We start from the raw sequence: 19407 nt of genomic DNA on the forward strand, positions 1-19407 counted from the left end.
ACGCTATCTGCCTGCACTAGGAGGATAAACTGGAAACGAGGCAAAAATAAGAGTAGTCTGCTAGCATACATAACAGGATTTAGACTGCAAGCTGTAAGAAGAGGGAGATTACAATAAAAGTAGGGCATATAGTAATAATGCAGCATTATCAGCCCGCCTGCAATGAGCGCACAGCAGCGCCATGAGACTTCTACAGCAAGCAGAAATATCCAGCAAACGGCCTGGTGACCTCTTAATCCCTGCCTAATCTCCCATTGGATTCTTATTGTCAAAAAATGTCCAGGAATTAATACAAACAGGATTTCAGCACTATCAACAGTACAGAAGAAGATTGGGTATTAGATTTACTAGACTGCAAAATATACAAAGCAACAATGTTTTGTGCACTTGAGTCCATCTCTGCCATAGACCACATCCCTAAATAACATTGTTTTACTAAACATCTCTCTTTGCTAGCCAAAGATGAATAATCTATTGTCCGTTTCATGGGGGTTGTCAGCTATCTATGAGAAAACGACCAGAATAATGATCGGAAATAAGATCAAACATGACGGGAATTATCTATCGAAAAATCTATCTAACAGAAAATTGTATGGTGTGTATCTAGCATTAGAGGTCAAAGAGTAGGAACTCCCCAGAGATTTGTCAGTAAAAGTACAGATGAAAAGGCATTTCTCCTGTACAAGCAAAGGTATCCCTGCAATAGTGGCCATACACAGTACAATAAAAACTTTCGATTTTCCCGTTTATTCAACCAAAACGATCAAATTGAAAAGAATCTTTTATTTTCGATCAAGAAACACGAACGATTCTCCTGTTTTTTCTATAAAAATCTGAGCGGACATGTTGGAAAAAATTTTATATTCTATCTAATGGAATAATCTAACTAAATTATCTAAAAGGAAAAAAAATGAAAAAACTGTACCATGTATGGGCGCCATAAAACTCACTCCTCCCTGCCCCCCAAGGAATGCTAGAGTGCTGTTATGCAAACAGAAACAAATGGTTATTATTTCATACCAGCTCTTGGAAGTTAGACAGACTGATCCCTGGTTAGTATTAGGGCTTGTTTACACTTAGGGCATTTTGCGGGTTTTTTTTTTTTCTTGAACGCCGGCGTTCTCTCAAGAAATCCCTGCAAACAATTTTTTGATCCCGGGGAACCCCTGCATTTATTTTGCAGGAGGGATGGTCTTTAAAAGTAGGTGTGGCTGTTTATTTCACTACCCCTTATTACACCGACACTCATTATACTTAGTGTGATTAGCCTTCTTAAAACAGAAGGCAATTTACTGGCCCAAGCCCTATCTCATACAGCCATATCAATCCCTGCCATGTACTGATGAGGACCAAAAGTCCGAAACAGGCTGTCTACATGTGGAGTTGATATGGCTGTGTAAAATTTAAAGCTATAGGCTTGCTATACACCAGCGGTTCTGGATGAGACTTTAGCTTACAGGGGCAAAAAAAGATAATTTGCATATTCAGTAGTGGTGCATTGTGGGTAACCACAAATGTTCACTTATAGCTGAATTATTGCAAATTTCCTTCCATTTTAAGAAGGCTAATCACACCAAGCTTTGCTTTTTAATGGGAGGGCTTTATGGTCTCTTATCTCCTTATAGATTCCTAGTGGTTTGGGTCACCTCGAGCTGTTTGGTTACTCTGTTGTACTCATTATAGTGTCTCCTTATCCTAGTGCTTTTTATTAATGTGCTCAATATTATTCTGACCCCCAATATAGTGCATATTTTTACAGTACCCCCTATTATAATGTGCTCTATTATACTTCCCCACAATGGGAGGAAATGCCAAGGAACCCCTGCAGAGTACTCAAGGAACCCTGGTTGAGAAAGCCTGCCTTAAGGTGTGTATACTTGCTATATTAAACTTGGCCAAGGCAACTGTTTAAAAAAAGACTTAAACCTAGGATTAAACTTCATCCTTATCAGTAGGTGATACCCCCTTTCCCACAAGAAATCTTTACCTTTTCTCAGTAGATCATCAGGGGGTCTGTATGGTTATTATAGTGAAACTCCTCCCATAGTGTGATGTCATGACCATGGTCCTGACAGTATGCTGTCTGAACCTCGGTGCGTTGTGGCAAATGATGTATTTTTTTTCCAAATGCCAAGCAAGCAATTTCTCCCTCTGTGCATAGAACACTCAGTAACGAACATTCCGCACAGATCACCTGGCAGGACTAAAGAGGTCATTACCAGTGATACATTTCAGAATGAAGAAAGATTTTACAATAGGCAAACACTGACTAAATAATCTACAAATGACTATTGTATACAATAAGCAATTTTATTCATTATGTTATTTTCACTGCAGTTCCTCTTTAAAAAGGAGGCATCAAGCAAGTAATAGTACCCAGAGAACTACTAAGCCGGGGCTTCCTCCAGCCCCTGGCAGCCACTATGCACCTCGCTGCAGCTCCACTCTCCGCCACTGGCCCCCGGTCCATGACAGTGCGCAGGACGACCTCCAGGTCATCCTCTACTGCGCCTGTGCGAGCGGCGCTATCAACCCCCTCCATGTGGTCTGGAGCGTACTGCACAGGCTCAGTAGTTCTGCACAGGCTCAGTAGTGGCGAGGCCCCGTCGGGGACCGGGAGCCAGTGGTAGAGAGCAGAGCTGCGGCAAGGCACATAGCAGCTGCCAGGGGCAGGAAATGAACATTAAGTATACCAGCACTCCGTATTCATAATAAAGCACGCTCTTTTACTGAGCCATTGTATCCACAGGAAAAAAACGACAATTGTTTCGGGGGCCTCGCAGGGTCCCCCTTCTTCAAGGCGTGTGGTAACAATGAAACACAGTGAACAACACTTATATGCACTAATAATCCTACAACAACCCACCCCCAACAGTGATCAATTAATGATGTCATCTCCTATGTCACAACTGTAAACATACACATATATTGGTTATTGTCTCGTAATCGAGCACATATCAACCTATGTCAATTATCTCAGTGTGCATAGCGCTACTATAACTTTGTATCCATACCCGCAGTAACCAATCCATTGCTGCTCCATTCAAACGCCAAGTTAATTGGCTCCAGCATTCAAATGAATAAACCGGCTCGCTGGCCGTTACCCGTCGTGAATGACAGCTCACATCGCTGTCTACCCGAATCGAGCTCACGTTCCCTCATGTTGGCCGCGCCCCCTAGAGTCATGATTGGTCAGACACCGCCCCACCAATCACGCTGCGGCATTTCGCCGTAACCAGGGAATGCTGCCGCCTTGCATGCTGGGATCCTAGCCCACGGTTGCGCAGTGCAGCGCCGCCTGTTGCTAGGCAGTGCTGGACGCTGCAAACAGCCTCATGCGGATTATGTAAAACTACATGCAACCATGAGGTCACATGTCTCCGCATAACATCAACCAAGACATTGGTGACATCTAGAGGCCATAGAAGGGGGACCCTGCGAGGCCCCAGAAACAATTGTCGTTTTTTTCCTGTGGATACAATGGCTCTATAAAAGAGCGTGCTTTATTATGAAGACGGAGTGCTGGTATACTTAATGTTCATTGGCTGTGATTGGCATGCCTATACCATAATACCAAGCACCCGACGCATTGGAGTTGTTGGTGTGCCTACTCACGATTTATGGAAGTTTGCCAGGGGCAGGAAGACCCCCCGGGTAAGTAGTTCTCTGGGTACTATTACTTGCTTGCTGGCTCCTTTAAAGGCCATCTTGGCAAATAATTGTGCCCATTTACAGGTGTCCCCTGTGCTAGTTTGAAGATCTGGAATGCTGACTCTCTAAAATAACAGAAACCCTCAAACACATGGTTGCCCCCCTTTTCCCTCCCAACAGAAGCCCCTCTATCATGTGCCATGTGGTTGTCCCCCCAATAGCAACAGACACATTGCTCTGCTATAGCAGAGTGATGTGCCTATACAACACTCTGCACTGCAACTGTGGTCTGAGGGAATGAGTGGCAATCTCTTTGGGTGACAACCATTGTGCATGTGTATGCACCTTTAGACACGTAAATAAAACACAAATGAAAGCAAACCATCTATACTTACAGTCCCCTGAGCGTAAGAGGAACTTGGAAAGACATGACAGCCTCTTTCTGCCGGACACCAAAGAGTAACGGTGTTCCCTTCTGGTCCGAGAGCACTTTCACCGATACTCTTACCGTCTAGGGCAAAATTAAATTAAAGAACTTTTAATAACCATACATGAAAATCATAAAACAATACATCTCTAGCTCTGCGAGTCATCGTATCTCTGGCAGTGCAAAGTCACAAGCAAATAATCATATTAGGGAACAGTGGATAGGAGTCGCCCAGTGGTGTATACACAAGTATAAAAAGGTATAACTTACCTCAAAAAAGGACTCACTTCAAGCTTCAAAAAATAGGAACTTTATTTTTCCATTAGACAACGCATTTCGCTGCTACAAGCAGCTTCCTCAGATCAGTGGTAGTGCGGTAGTACAGTGTGTATCCATCTTGGCGGAAGCTTGAAGTGAGTCCATCTTTAAGGTAGGACTCAGCTATACCTTTTTATATACCACTGGGCTCCTCCTAGCCACTGTTCCCTATAACCTATCCCATTCCCGAAGGACACTTGCTACCAGACCCTTCCGCCTAGCAGGTTTTTTTTTTGTTGGGAGTAGCGACCGACCTGATGTCGTACAAAGGCCAAGAAGGGATTCTACTTCCCCTCATGCGTATTTAGTGGTTGTGTGTCTAGCAATCCTACTTTGTGATTATAATTCTACTACTATTTGCCACCCACCTATACCGACGTGCGATTGGGCTCCCGCTGCCTTTGTGAGGGTTTTTATCTCCTTTTCCCAAATAAACATTATTTGTTAATGCATTTCACCACCCTGTTGGGGCTCTTCTTCAGAATGGCTGATGAACCACTCACATAAGTGGATAAGTGGAAAAATACTTTCTACTACTTGAAATGTATAATTAATAAACTGCTATACGATTTAATGCTTAGTATATTGAATGCAAAAGACAGACACACATGAGAGCACACACCTGTTGTAAGTTTTGATATGTACTCTTATCTCGCGGAATAAAAAAAAAAATATATAATAATAATAATTATAATATATATATATATATATATATATATATATATATATATATATATATATATATATATATATATATATATATATATATATATATATATATATATATATATATATATATATATATTTTTTTTTTCAGAAGGATAGCTTTTTTTTGTTTTAGAACCTAGGTTCTTAACATGTGGTGTGTGTATGTGTGTACCCCAGGGATACTTGGGATCTGGGAGTACTCAGGCTTGATATGGTTAATCAATCATAACAAGTTTAGCGTTTCAGAAAATGATAAATCCTATATAAAAAATAAGACCAAATGAGTATTTTAGCTTGTTAAAAGCATTACTAAATTCTTGAAATTTGTTTAGGAATAATTACCATGTACTACTATTAAATATATCTGTGTAAGGGGTTATTTGAGATAATCTTTACCTTACCAATGGGAACTGGGGGAACTCAGGCTTTCAAAGGGGCTACATACCAATAAAATGCTGAGAAACATTGTTCTATAACACATTGTTTCACTAGTCTAAATGACTTCTTAAAATTAGTTATGCTAGGTACACACCATACGTTTTTTCGGCAGATAGATGGTTCAATAGATAAATTCTGTCATGTCCAACATTATTTCCGATCATTTCTCTTGTCGATTTCTCATAGAAGTGAATGGAAATTGAAAAGATAAAAGAATAGAGCGGAAAATCGAGCGGAGACTCAATCGGAGGGAAAACCGACTGAAAAAAACGCATCGTGTGTACCTAGCATTAAAGGAAGAAGTACAGACACTCTTATACATAAAGATAATACACATGACCAAGCTGAGAAGGTAATTAGCACAGAGGTAAAAAGATAAGAAGTACAAACACCTTGGACAGCTTGAATTGAAATGATGACAGTTAGCCAATGGCAGCAGCTTACTGAGAAAGTAAGGGGAACTTGGGGAAGGCATAGCTCGGGCCAGAGTCTATGGATCCAATATAAGTCAACACAAACAAGGCATGTGTATGCAGTGCAGTGTACTGAGGAGGCCACAGATTTGAAGACTGGGGAAAGCAAGCAACCCTTGAGAAATCAAATGGCCCAATATAGAAAAACAAGTACCTTGTACCAACACTAGATGGTTCTCTCGGCCAAGAAATCTAGCATGCCGTTTGGCGGCCCTGATCCCCCCATGCATCTACAAGAGATTTAGATTGGCAGATCGTCTCGCTGAGCGCAGTCTTTGTTATCCTTCTTAACCTGCCCCCTCTGTGCTGCTTCACTGCCTGCTGTGCCGTTGGCCCCCCTACCCATCCATAGCAACAGGCTCGCAAACTGTATGTATAGAACTCTGCCCCAAACTGTCTCCCAATCCAGGCATGAGATAGTCCTCATACATGTGTACGAGATGTAACTATGAAGGGCAGGGTTCTGTGGTTTACTAATACCTAAAATAAAACACTTGAGGATAGAGAAGGGAACATTTTGGACAGGGAAGGAAACTGGTTCCCAAGGGGGAGAAAGAGATCATCTATATCAGAATGGAACAACCATCCCTTAACAGAAGAAGGGGCCTTTGACACCATTTAAAGTGGACCTGAATTCAGGACAGAAGGAAACAGAGAAATGCACACTGTATATATTTAGAAAGTTAAGCCAGTCTAATTTCCCCTCATCAGTGACTAATCACAACTATTATTTGGTCACTCAGCTGTGTCAGCTGGCTGCCTCAGCAGAGCAACTAATTTGTAAACACAGCATGCTAATCCTGTATGTCTGCTTCCATCTAAGTAGACACATTGCAGATTTTACACATTGTACACATTGTAGGATTCGTATCGGCTGAAACAAAATGTTTTTCTTGAAGGGTTATTATGCTGTTGCTTATCTTTCAGAGCAGAGAGGAATTTTCGAGTTCAGGTCCACTTTAAAAGGAGAAGGGGCCTTTGACACCATTTAACAAAAAGCACATAGTGCGGTTTATTAGTTTTATCTAGACATTTTTAAGTCAATACACAACTTCAGCCAGGCAGCTTCAACAATTAACATCAAGTGGCTAGACACTCTTGCCTGGAATAAGCAAATTATGTGCACATCAATAAGTATCTGGGGGGTATTATTTCCCTCTATCGATTCTTAACTGAAGAAGTCACTTGCATGACATGAGATGAAATGTCTCCTAACAAAAAAAAAACTTAAGAAAAACAAACAAACAAAAAACTTCCGGTGTCCTCCTCCCCAAAACCATTTCACGCTTACCTGATTCAGGTCACTTAAGCTACCTTTGAGTGTTCTGAATGAATAACCTGATTTCTTACTTAACCAATCTCTGAGGCCTCACTTCCATTTGTGTGTTGCTGAAGGCATTTTCATCAATGCAGAGTGTGTGCGACATGCAGGGACATCAGCCGTGTATAGACTGCGCTGTCTGATGTTTCAATTCATGCATGAAAACCCCCCTGCGGAATCGCAATGCATGGTTACATGCATTTTTTTTGCAACGTGGCGCAATTCCATTCATTAGATTGTCCGCATAGGGGAGAATTGCGCAGCATATATTTTCCGTGCGTTGCGATAGCTAGCCGCATTGCATGCAGTGTGAAAGTGGAAATAAGGCCTACACTGGCCTCATTGGTTCCTTCCTCATTCTTTCATTCTTTGCCTACATGTGTTACATCGCATGCCACTGTGAATGTTTTGGTTGAGTAATGTGTATGTTCTAACACAACCTTATGCAACACCCCAGTCTGAAACAAGCCTAGAGAAGCAAAAATGGCTTACATTTAGAATATTTACCATTAGGTGGCAAGGATTTTCAGTTCACTCCTGGATCATATCGGACCTCAGTAAGTGTTGTTAAAACATCTGCAAATCAGTGACTGTGCAATTGCTGTTGCATATAGGAGGATATTGCAGAAAGGAACTTAAAAGTGTGCCCAAGGTGGTATTAAAAAATATGAGGGAAGCCCCTGGATCCCCAGAGGCTTCTGATGTCCTCCTGGCCCCCACCATTGCCACGAACGGACCCCCAAACATGTGACAAGATACGCGGCTGTGCTACCCGCCGTGTACGAGAGTACGGCCTCGCCTGCGCATAAAACTGAAGCCTCTTGAATATGACAGCACGGCTCCGCTACTGCATAAAGAGGGGCACGGGTGTGAATTTCAAAAAGGTCTAGGGCAGCGGCAGTGGTCTGAAGGACATGAGAAACTTCTGGAGGATCCAGAGGCTTCACTCTATGTAGGTAAAGATTTGTTCTTTATGCTGCAAACCACCTTGGGTTCTCTTTAAAAAGAGAAACGGTTAGGCATGAAATCCAAAATTAATTCTCTATGCCAAAGTTCAAAATCAATCTTACTTTTCTATTGAAGGGTGAATTTTAATCCTCATGTACCCCAGTTCTCAATTCGTACATCAGCCAATGAAGAGAAGTTGCAAAGTGTGCTGTTTTTTTTACCCTCTGCTCCTCTCTGATTGGCTGCATCCTCTCTGATTGGTTGCATCCCCCTCCTCCCTACAGGCTCCCACAGGATGAAGCCAATCCTGATGTAATTTCCTCCCATACTCCCCTATAGCATGCACGCATCTCCCCTTGGGTCCCCTCTCCTCCCCGCAGAATTACAGAGCACAGCGGGGAGGAATAAAGGCAGCGCACAGACTCACCTACTCATGGTTCTAGCCCAGCACCTGTCTGCAAAGTTACTGAGCTGTGCTTCTGAGCCAAAACTTTCCCATTTGTTTACTATGCAAAACTACGGAACAGACAGCCTAAAATGAGCAGCACATTACAGCCAGTACGTGTGCTCTACACATATCTGGCAGTGGCACCCATGTCCCCTCTCTCATCTACCTGTCCCTGCAAGGCTGGCTCCCCTCCAACTGAGCGATCCATCCCTGCTCTGCTTCCAGGACCCCCCTTGCCCGCTGAGAGGGGGCGTGCCGCTCCTGGCTCCACCCCCTTTGTGAACCGAATCGTTCATTTTGATGATCCGGATGATTCGACTCACAAAAAAGTTCTGGATCAAAGATCCGAATCGTTCATGATCCGGACAACACTACCAGGAGGACGACACAGTGAAGAGTCAGCTTTCATTATTCCCTCAGTCCTGACTCTGCAGTAGCGAGGTAATTTTAGCTTGCTTTCCAAGACTGGAATAGAAGGGGAGACGAGCTGCAAAGCTTGGGCTGGGAGGAGACACAGGCAGTACGAGAGGGGATTTCTTTAGATCTCTGCACTTTTTCACCTATGGTTCAGAAGCACACAGAGCAGACAAGCAGCACACATTGCCTCAGTGACAGCCTATCACTCAGCAGCATGCACGGATCTGCTCTGGTTGCTTCTGAACTGTAGGTGAAAAAAAGAGCAGAGTTCTGACTGACAAACCCCCTCTCTGATTCCTATGTCTTCCCCCAGCTGGCAGCAGGATTTGGTTAGCAGCGCTGCTTATCCCATTCTATAAACTGGGGTCTGTGTCTTCCCACCCCACTCCCCCGTACTGCCACTGACCTGATTTTATGTACTGTCTCCTCCAGTTACAGTTCAGTGCTCCCACTTCTACAGTTACAGAAGCGCATTGCTTGCAGCCTTGACTTAACACCATATATTTTAGAAATCAGAGAGATTTTATACTTACCTGGGGATTCCTCCAGCCCCATAAGCACCACTGCCTCCCTCGCTGTCCTCCCGGGTGGCTCCGTTCAGCCACAGTCAACCCCGGTAATCTGGCTCGGTTGCAAGTTGGGCTCTTGTGTGCATGCGCACCTGTGTATGGGGCTGGAGGAAGCCCCAGTTAAGTATAAAAACTTTCTGATTAATGCTCTTGGATACATTTTAAGCTGCATACACACTAGCAACTGAAGTCACCCGCCTGGGATCAGGATTTGATCCCCTTGGCGACTTCTCTGGGCCAGGATGCACACGTCTCAGTTGAGTAGCTGATTATGCGCTGTGTTGCTATGCGGGGGGGGGGGGGGGGCGCAGAGGGACGTCGAGCAGTGTGATCGAGTTCTCCCCATCCCGGTGTGCCGGGCCTTGGAGAAAATGTCTTGCGTCAAAGTGGTCCTCGGGTCCGAAAGAGGTTGGGGACCCCTACACATGTATGCAACTACTACACCACTGCCAATACACTAATCAAACAGATGATTTTCAGTCTAAGCAGGCCAGTGGAGTTACTTGTGTGTAGCAGAACCCATTGAGATACAGGTGATCAGTCTGTTACGTGATAGATTTGAAGGCTCTGATTTGCTAGTCACCATCGTGCTTAAGTAGGAAGTGATCACAGCGAAACTTTTGCCTGCTCATACTGATCATGTTTCTCCATGACATCTGAGCAACACCGCTGTCCAATTCTGCAGGGGCATTTGTGAACTCTCATGACCTTTAGTCAGTGATCCTTAGTAAACAGGCCATATTGTTCATTGATCTCATGCCATTCACTGCCAAGTAAACATGTTATGGTTTCAGTTGTAGCTCGTCTGGCGACTCCTCTTCATCAGCAAGTCATAGCTTGGCAGGTTTTCACACACAGAATATTTCACTTTCTTTAGTAGTAGAAGTAAAGGTGGCCACTAACAGTCCAATTTCTAGCGAAAAATCATTCGAACGATCAGAAAATTCTGATCGGAAGAGAAATCGTTCACTACACCATCAACGAACCTATCTTTGCTTCCCATCTATCAAAACCAACAAGAAAATCCAAATTTTGATTTGCTAAAAATCCAATCGGACGACTATTTTTATAATCATTTGTAATCGATTGTGCCCATCAACTGAGATCATTTACAACCAATCCGATCAGAATTTCTGATCGCTCTAACGATTTTTCGCTAGAAATTGGACAGTTAGTGGCCACCTTACGTACAGGTGCTCATCATGTCATCTGTTATCATTTTGCCAACTTAATTAACACTAAAGCAGAGAAACAGCACGAGTAAATTCCTGTTACTTGCGCTAATTAGTGTGACTTACTCACATCTTCGTGCACGCTATGTGCTAGTGGCAGCGTAGCGTGCATTACTTAGCAAAGGCTGATGCTTTATCTTGCCGCCTTAATTAACGTAGTAGCGGTCGCGCTAGTAGTGAAGTATCGCGGTAGTGACGGTAACTACCACGTGGCAAGATGAAGCATCGGGCCATTGCTGAGTAACGTACGCTGCGCTGTCCCTAGCGCACAGAGATTTGAGTAAGTCGCGAAAATTTATTAGTGCGAGTAACAGGTGTTTACGCGCACTATTTCACTGTGTTAGTGTATCAAGCCTGTAGTAAATGCTAGTAATTTTATTCAAATGGCCTCTGTTCAGCAACAGAGATGCCGTGTGATAAAATGTAATGCATGCAGCAGCTAGTGTAAGCTAGTCCATACTAAGCTGAAGGATTGCCAAAATCAACCTATCTACGTGGAAAGGCTCCAGGACCACAGCAGTCAGGCAGGATGCAGCCTGGGATTCTGCTGTCATGGTGTGAATAGAACTGTGGACTACTGTGGCTCTCAAATAAGGAGCCCTGACCTATGAAACTATTCTATGGGTATCTAGGCATGCTTGCCGATTCAGGCTTGGTTGCTTCTGGTCAGGCTTGCCACATTACCAATTAAAAAAAAAAAAATGAAGAAATGCGGTGAAATGCCTATTAAGCACAGTTTCTCAATTTCCGTACATGTTCATATGCACAGGACAGAAAAGCACAGCCACCCTCTACAGATTTTATAGGAAGTGTGAATAGCCATGCAAGATGAGGGCAACAAGAGGCCAGCAAACACATAGCCCATCTTTCCCTACCTTTGTGTCCCCATCAAAAAGGAGGTGAGGGTAATAGAGTTGGAGGGCAGCTTATCATGGCATCTGGTCACCAACTTAAAATAGGGTTGACCAGAAAACCACCCTTACCCAAGTAAATAAGAGGGTCTTATTGTTATTTGAGGATCCTCAGAAGCATGCTCAAATGTGCCACCAAAGAATCTGGATGTTCTAAAGCAGTGATGGTCAACTCAATAGATACAAAGGGTTTGAGGTACAACCCCAGAGAGTTCCTGCATGTTTTGACTGGGTTCACACTGTACCAGATAAAAAAAAAAAAAAGTATCCTATACAAACTGATATGTTGCTAAAAATAGATTTGTGCCCTGCACCCACTGTCTCCTAATCTGGTAGGTGAAAACGTAATTGCAGCAGTGCCTCACTGCCTGGAGTCCCTCCCGTCTTCCATAACTATTGCATTCTGATTTATAATGTCCCAAGAGCACACTGCCTTTCCACAGCACATAGCAGCTTGTTTTCAGCTTGGTGGCAGATCAATCTACCCAGTCCCAGTCAAAGATGCTCACAATCTAATGTCACTCCCAAAGTCATAGAATAATATCCACAACAGTCTCAGACCAATTTGTGGGGAAGCCAATTAACCTAAAACTAGATGTTTGGGTGGTGGGAGAATACACAAACAATCATCGTGAGGACATACAAATTTCATATAATAATAATAATAAAAGTATTTTTATAGTGCTTTTCTCCCTGGGGGCTCAAAGTGCTGTGACTCTGCTTTCTGCAGTCTCAAAGGCTCAGGAAAGACTCTTGACTTTTCATAAAGTGTCCAGAGATGGGACCTTCAGCAGTGATTGTGGGAGTTCTGTAAAGTAGGGGCTGTATAAGGAAAGGCCTGTGCAGCAAATGTTTTCAATTGGATCCTAGAAATAACAAAATTCATTTTATTTGTAGAATGGAGGGTGCGTGGAGGGGCATATATGGTAGTTCCACTATATCCTCTATCTCTATCAAACACTTCAAGCGTAACATAACGTGGTTAGTGTACTCAGCCCCATACACTTTCTTTGCTGTTGCATTACCCTGCCTGAAGAAAGGGTAACGTAACCCAAAGAAAGTGGCCAAGTGTAAAAGGGGCCTCAATTCTCAATTTAACTGGCAACTAGTGAATAGTTTGCAGTTCTGGGGAGTAGAAATGGCAATGCCTAGGAGAACTCATGGAGAAGTGTGTGATCAGTTTGATCAGGTGATAGGTTTGTAAGGTTCTGATTTGTTGTGATAAATTTCTGATTTAACACAGGATCATGACCAGCAAATCAAAACCTTACAAATCAGCTTATCAACTAATCACATACTCTTCCATGCGTTCTTCTTGACATCGTCATCCCTACGGGAGAGATGCGGGAGGCATTGGCTAGGAGTATGGCTGCTGCATTCTGTACTAGTTCTCAGGGGTGCAAAACGTAATCCAGAGATCCGATGATTAGGGCATTGCAGTAGTTCAGGCGTGAGGATACAAATGCATGAACTAGGTAGGTCTTAAAGGGACACTTAAACCAGGAAAAAAAAAAAACTCACCTGGGGCTTCTACCAGCCCCCTGCAGCAGTCCTGTGCCCTCGCAGCCACTCACTAATCCTCTGGTCCCCCGCTGCCAGCTAGTTTCGTTTTTGCCGACAGGCCTGTCAGGACTGGCCACGCGTAGCTTTCTCCTGCATTCCCGACTGTAATTAGCGCTATTGCGGGCCGCAACGCATACAAAAATACACGTTGTCGCATATCTTTGTACGCGTTGGGGCCCGGAATAGCGCTAATTACAGTCGGGAATGCGGAGAAAGCTACGCGTGGCCAGTGCTGTCGGTAAAAACGAAACTAGCCGGCAGCAGGGGACCAGAGGATTAGTGAGTGGCTGCGAGGGCACAGGACTGCTGCAGGGGGCGGGTAGAAGCACCAGGTGAGTAAAACTCATTTTTTTTTCTGGCTTAAGTGTCCCTTTAGGCTACTTACACACTAAGACATTGCGTTAGGTGCTACGTTAAGGTCGCATAACATGCACCTAACGCACCGTATGGTGGTGCGGGAGAGGAAGTTAGAGTGAGCCGCGTTAGGCGGCTCTATCCGCATAAGGTCTACCAGAGTGGCGCTGATTGGCCGGCGGGACCTCGTGATGCGGAATGAGACATTCCGCATCACGTGGTCCCGCCGGCCAATCAGCAGCCGCCAGTGCAGTGCATATTAAGTAGCCATGTGCGCAGCTACTGTAGCGGCATCTCCCCGCCTCCTCTCGCCCCCCACTGAGCATGTGCAAACAATCTAACGTGGCTTAAGCCGCTCAGAACGCACAGTACGCTGCACTTTGCCCGAATGAGCAGCGTTACCGTGTAACGTAACGTGGGCAGTGTGAACAGCCTCATTGACTTTGTAGTGCTGTGCGGTGAGCTGCGTTACAGGCTGCACTAACATACGCCTGTAACGTCCTGGTGTGTAAGTAGCCTTAAGGTGTTAAATTCTCACTGTATTTCCCAGATGGAAGAATGAGGAATTGAGAAGGTGTGTAAAAAAACAATGAGTTTCTTGACTCCCGACAGACCGTTCCATCGTTTATCTAGTGCTGGACTGATATTCTTTGGATTCTAAGCCAAGTAAAAGAAAAGTCAAAAGGATTTGCTGGAAAAGATAGTTGATCTCTATAAAGCAGGAAAGGGACAATATAAAATATCTAAGGAACTGAGAATGCCAATCAGCAGTGTTCAAATTCTAATTAAGAAGTAGAAAATTATGGGTTCTGTTGAAATCAAACTACGGTCAGGTAAACCACCTACAATTTCAGCCACAACTGCAAGAAAAATTGATTGAGATGCAAGGAAAACCCCACATATAAATTTCAGGTGAAATACAGGACTCTGGAAAAATTGTGGTAAGGCAGTTTCAAGATACACAATAAGGAGGCAATCAAAGAAAGGTGGGCTGCATGGTAGAGTTGTCAGAAGAAAGCCACTATGCAAATGCCACAAAGTATCCTGCTTACAATATGAAAAAAAGCACAGAGACAAGCCTCAAACCTTCTGGTACAAAGTCATTTGTAGAGATGAGAATAAAACTGAACTTTTTGTCAACAACCATAAACGCTACATTTGGAGAGGAATTACCAAGGACTATGATGAAAGTTAACCCATTCCTATTGTGAAACATGGTGGTGGATCGCTGATGTTTTGAGGATGTGTGAGAGACAATGGCACAGGAAATTTGGTCAGAATTGATGGCAATTTAAATGCTATAAGTTATCAAAAAGTACTGGAGGAAAATTTGCACTCGTCAGCCAGGAAGCTGAGCATGGGACATACTTGGACTTTCCAACATGACAATGAGCCAAAACACAAGGACAAGTCGACCTCTCATTGGCTACAGCAACATAAAATCACACTATCCAGGGAAATTAGCCTTTTTAGAATATATAATGCAGAACATTGCTTACCTTGTTCCTTAGCATGGTGTGGTTAAAAGCGTATATACTTTGTAAGTCGTTGTTAACAGAGTCATTGTATTCCTTGTTGAATTCCGCATTTCTCTGCTGTATTTCCTTTTTTGAAAATGCAGGCCACAGTAACAGAAGACATAATCCCAGGGTGAACATCTCCAGCGAGGAGTGCAGAGTTCCTGCTGTCCTGTGGACCTTCCAGCATCAGCACTTCATACCACACCTTATGTAATCAAAGGATAGCATGCCTGAGTCACCACCAGATAGCTGTGTACCTGTATACACACACAGAAGACACAATGAGGAGGATTGTCACACACACACACACACACACACACACACACACACACACACACACACACACACACACACACACACGGGTGTAGCAAAGTCTTTTCGTATTTTACAGTCATGACAAAATTACCTTACCATTTTCATCTGCAGCCAAATAAAGCCCCGTACACCCAGTAGATGAAACTCGGCCGAGGCCGTCGATAAAGACCTCCTCTGCCGAGAATCCAGAGTGTGTACACCAACCCTCGACCCCTCTCTGCCAATTGGCCAGCCATCCATCTGGTGGATTGCTTCGGCCGAGAGCATTGTTTTCCCCCACTCATCTGGCTCCTGCCCGACATCACAACGGCACCACTCTGTAGGGCCCCCACCCCATAAACAGAACAGGTCGCTAGCCTGTAGGCTATCAGCACATCTGTAAAGCACTCACCATCAAGCTGTTGAGGGATTGATTCAATACCAGTTGCCCAGCTGTAGTGCAAATTTTCGGCTTTCGTTGTTTTTGAGTCCCACATCTGCAACCAGCATGCAGCCAGTGGAGTCAGACCAGAGTCAGTGGAGAGACAAAGCATCTATTGTACAGGAGAAAATGGAGCTTTCAAATGCAGGCTCCACCCGAATTGACCAGGTGTGAAGAGCCCAAAACACGGGCAGATTACACAACTTGCATTCAAAGCAGATGCAGCAAATGGAGGACTTTGCTTCCAAAACAGTTTGTTCAGTACTTGACTCTTCCACGGCAATGACGTGCCCTCACAGAAGAGACCTAACCACTAACTAAATTAAAACATAGTGGGAACCTGGGGCTGCTAGCCACAAAGGGTCTACACATTTTCTAAAGAAGCGAGAAGCAATATTTCAGACACAGATTAGTAAGGGCTCATTCACACTAGATATGGGTAGGATGGAGGTGGCCAAATGTGTGTTCTATTTTAGAGTTTTAAAATATAAAACAAAAATTTAAAAAAAAAAAAAAAAAAAAAAAGAAGGAGGTCATCGCTTACCTCCACAGAAGATATAGACACCAATTCAACTGGAATGGATTAGAGGCACCTAGTGCGGGTCGGGAGTGCGTCGATGGCGGCGTTCGTATGTCCGACGACCAACGCTAGCGGCAATACATTACCTGATCCAGCCGGCGCGTATCCCCGCTGCTCCTTCTCCGCTGGGTTCCGGCAAGCTTCACTTCCTCCTGTCCCTACAGGAAGTTTAAACAGTAGAGCGTCGATTTCATGCTGAAATCGATTCACAATCTGTTTGCAGTAAAGGCAGCCATATGATCCCTCTCTGATCAGATTCGATCAGAGAGGGATCTATCTGTTGATCGATCTGATGGCAAATCGACCAGTGTATGGCCACCTTACAGGGAACCAGAGACGCCAGAAAAAAGATTTTATACATACCTGGGGCTTCCTCCAGACCCATACGCACGGATCGCTCCCACGCCGCCGTCCTCCGCTTCCTGTATCAGCCTATTCCGGGTCCCGTAGTCGCCCAGTCGGCGTCAGCACGCGGCCAATTGTCCGCATCACAGGGGCTCCCAGCATACCCTTACGCGTGCGGCTGCATACTGGAGGGATCCCCTGATCATGCGGACAATTGGCCGCGTCCGCCGGGAGTGACCGGGTACTGGCGGATCCAGGAAGCGGAGGATGGCGGCGTGGGAGCGATCCAGGCTTATGGGGCTGGAAGAAGCCCCAGGTATGTATGAAATCTTTTTTCTTTTTCTATGTCCGGCATCTCTGGTTCCCTTTAAGGGACAAAGTTAGGGCTGGTGCACACCTAGAGCGCTTCTGAGAGCTTTTAAAAACGCTAGCGCTTTGAAAAGCACTTGGCTAATGTATTAGAATGGGATTGATTACACCAGAGCGATGTGATTTTTTTTCCAGACGCAAACGCGGGTCCTGTAGCTTTTTTGAGGCGATTCAGCCTCAATGTTAAGTATAGGAAAGTGGAAAAATCGCTCTAAAAAAAGGCTATAACAGAGCGATTTTCCAAGCTTTTTTTTTTCTTCTTCTTCTACAAAAGCTGTACACGTCCAGCTCTACTGCACACAAAAAAATGAAAAAAATTGCTACACCAAAACGCTCCAAAATTCGCAAGGCATACCTAGAAAATCGCTAGGCACATGCCAAAAATTGCCTACAACAACAACAACAAAAAAAAAAAAAATCACTTCTAAAAACCCTCAGCATTTGCGATTACACTAGCTCTTTTAGGTATGCATCAGACCTAAATCTGTTACAAGAAACTTTATATTTAATCACCGTCATGTTATAAAGTGTAAACAATATTTGAAGTTCAAAAAAAAAGTATTAGTCCAGGATTGGATAAACCCCAGCTGGTGCTTAAATAATGGGATTTTACCTATCTAAAGTGGACCCGAGGTGAAAATAAACTGACGAGATAAACAATTGTATTTATCCTCCAACTCCTAAAAATGACTTTTTTAAATAGAGCCTGTACTGAGTAAAATTATTTAAAATAAACGCGAGGTAACTTCAAATGAACATTACATAGTTACCTTGCTATTAGTTCCTCTCAGAAGCTCACCATTTTCTTCTGACAGTGATTGCTTCAAATTTTGTCAGAATTGAAATATATCTGTTGCTGTCAGTTATTTATCAGTTGCTGTCAGTTAAAGCTAAGAGGGCAACTGATGTGCCAAGTAATGTCTATGTTTTCCTATAACTCAAGTGGGCAATATGACAGTTTAACAGTGTGCTGACCAGAAAGCGGTTATGGGGTAATGACCATTTTGAAAATGGAGGACAGATAATTCCCTTGATCACAGTGGACAAACAGGACGCGGGAGAGGATAAAGAGGTTGAGGAGTAGACTACACGGGAGGCAAGTATGACCTGTGTATGGTTATTTTGACTTTTAATTTTCAGTTCAGGTTTTCTTTAAGATATCCCATGGTTTAATTTTATATTTAACTACCTGCGGACCGAGCGAGTATGAATCTACGTCGGGCAGGGGGCGCTGCGGTCCTGACCGGACGTAAACTCTACGTCCCATTGATCGCGCGCCCCCGCCCGTCCCTCAGTCCGCTCTGCCCCCGCCGCAATGTGATGCCCTCCTGCCTCTATGACGGCAGAGCACTGTGAGCCGGGCAGGAGACCTTTTCATTGGCTCCTGGCCCTGTCATTCATGTAAGCCGTTCCCATTGGCTTACATGGAATGACAGGGTCAGGAGCCAATGAAAGCGGCTCCTGACCGGCGCACAGCGCTCTGCCGTCATAGCGACGGCAGAGAGAGCAGCCTGCGGCGGGGACAGAGCGGCGTGTACGGCGGGAGCGATGGTAACTTGCGGCGATTCGTCGGGAAGCGGCGGTTTGCTGGACCAGCACCCTCTGGTCCTTAAGGGGGCAGAGGGTGCTAGTCCAGAAAGGGTTAATCATTTACAAAGTAGATTGATGGTTTTATTGCCTCTGCTCAATTAGGGCTGTGGAGTCGGTGTCTAAGTAATTTTGGGTACTTGGAGTAGGTGGTTTCAGTAAATTGAGGAGTAGGAGTCTGATGATTTTTTAATCAAATTCATAGCCTTTGTAAAAATTAGACTACAACGTTGGAGTCAAGGAATCAGAGTTGGAGCAATTTTAGGTACCTGGAGCCGGTAGTTTCATTAAATAAGGGGTTTGAGTCAGATGATTTTTGTACCGACTCCACAGCCCTATGCTCAATGGCATCTTATTAAGTATCCCAGAGTTAAAAGACGTGAACTATTGACCTTTTTCTATCCCTCTCCTGCCCTCAGAAGTTGTATTCTGCCAGGAAAACTTTTATGGCTGTAGTTTGCTGATCAGTGAGGTTTACTAGATTCCCCAACA

General features: G+C 44.2%; 1 protein-coding gene across 6 annotated transcripts in view; it reads right to left on the reverse strand.

The window, feature by feature from the left end:
- Positions 1–19407, reverse strand: part of SIDT2 (SID1 transmembrane family member 2) — a 104907-nt gene that overhangs the window by 72303 nt on the left and 13197 nt on the right. For 4 of the 6 annotated variants that reach the window (XM_068240904.1, XM_068240908.1, XM_068240902.1 and 1 more), the window contains exons 2-3: positions 15278–15555; positions 4047–4162 (exon numbers count right to left, since the gene is read on the reverse strand). In XM_068240904.1, coding sequence (XP_068097005.1) covers positions 4047–4162; positions 15278–15436 — 275 coding nt within the window. In that variant the 5' untranslated portion in view covers positions 15437–15555. Of the gene's footprint in view, positions 1–4046; positions 4163–15277; positions 15556–16004; positions 16147–18098; positions 18124–19407 lie in introns of those variants that run through there. The other 2 variants (XM_068240903.1, XM_068240905.1) reach the window with 2 other exon arrangements.

This window comes from Hyperolius riggenbachi, chromosome 6 (assembly GCF_040937935.1).
Source record: "Hyperolius riggenbachi isolate aHypRig1 chromosome 6, aHypRig1.pri, whole genome shotgun sequence".
NCBI lineage: Eukaryota > Metazoa > Chordata > Amphibia > Anura > Hyperoliidae > Hyperolius > Hyperolius riggenbachi.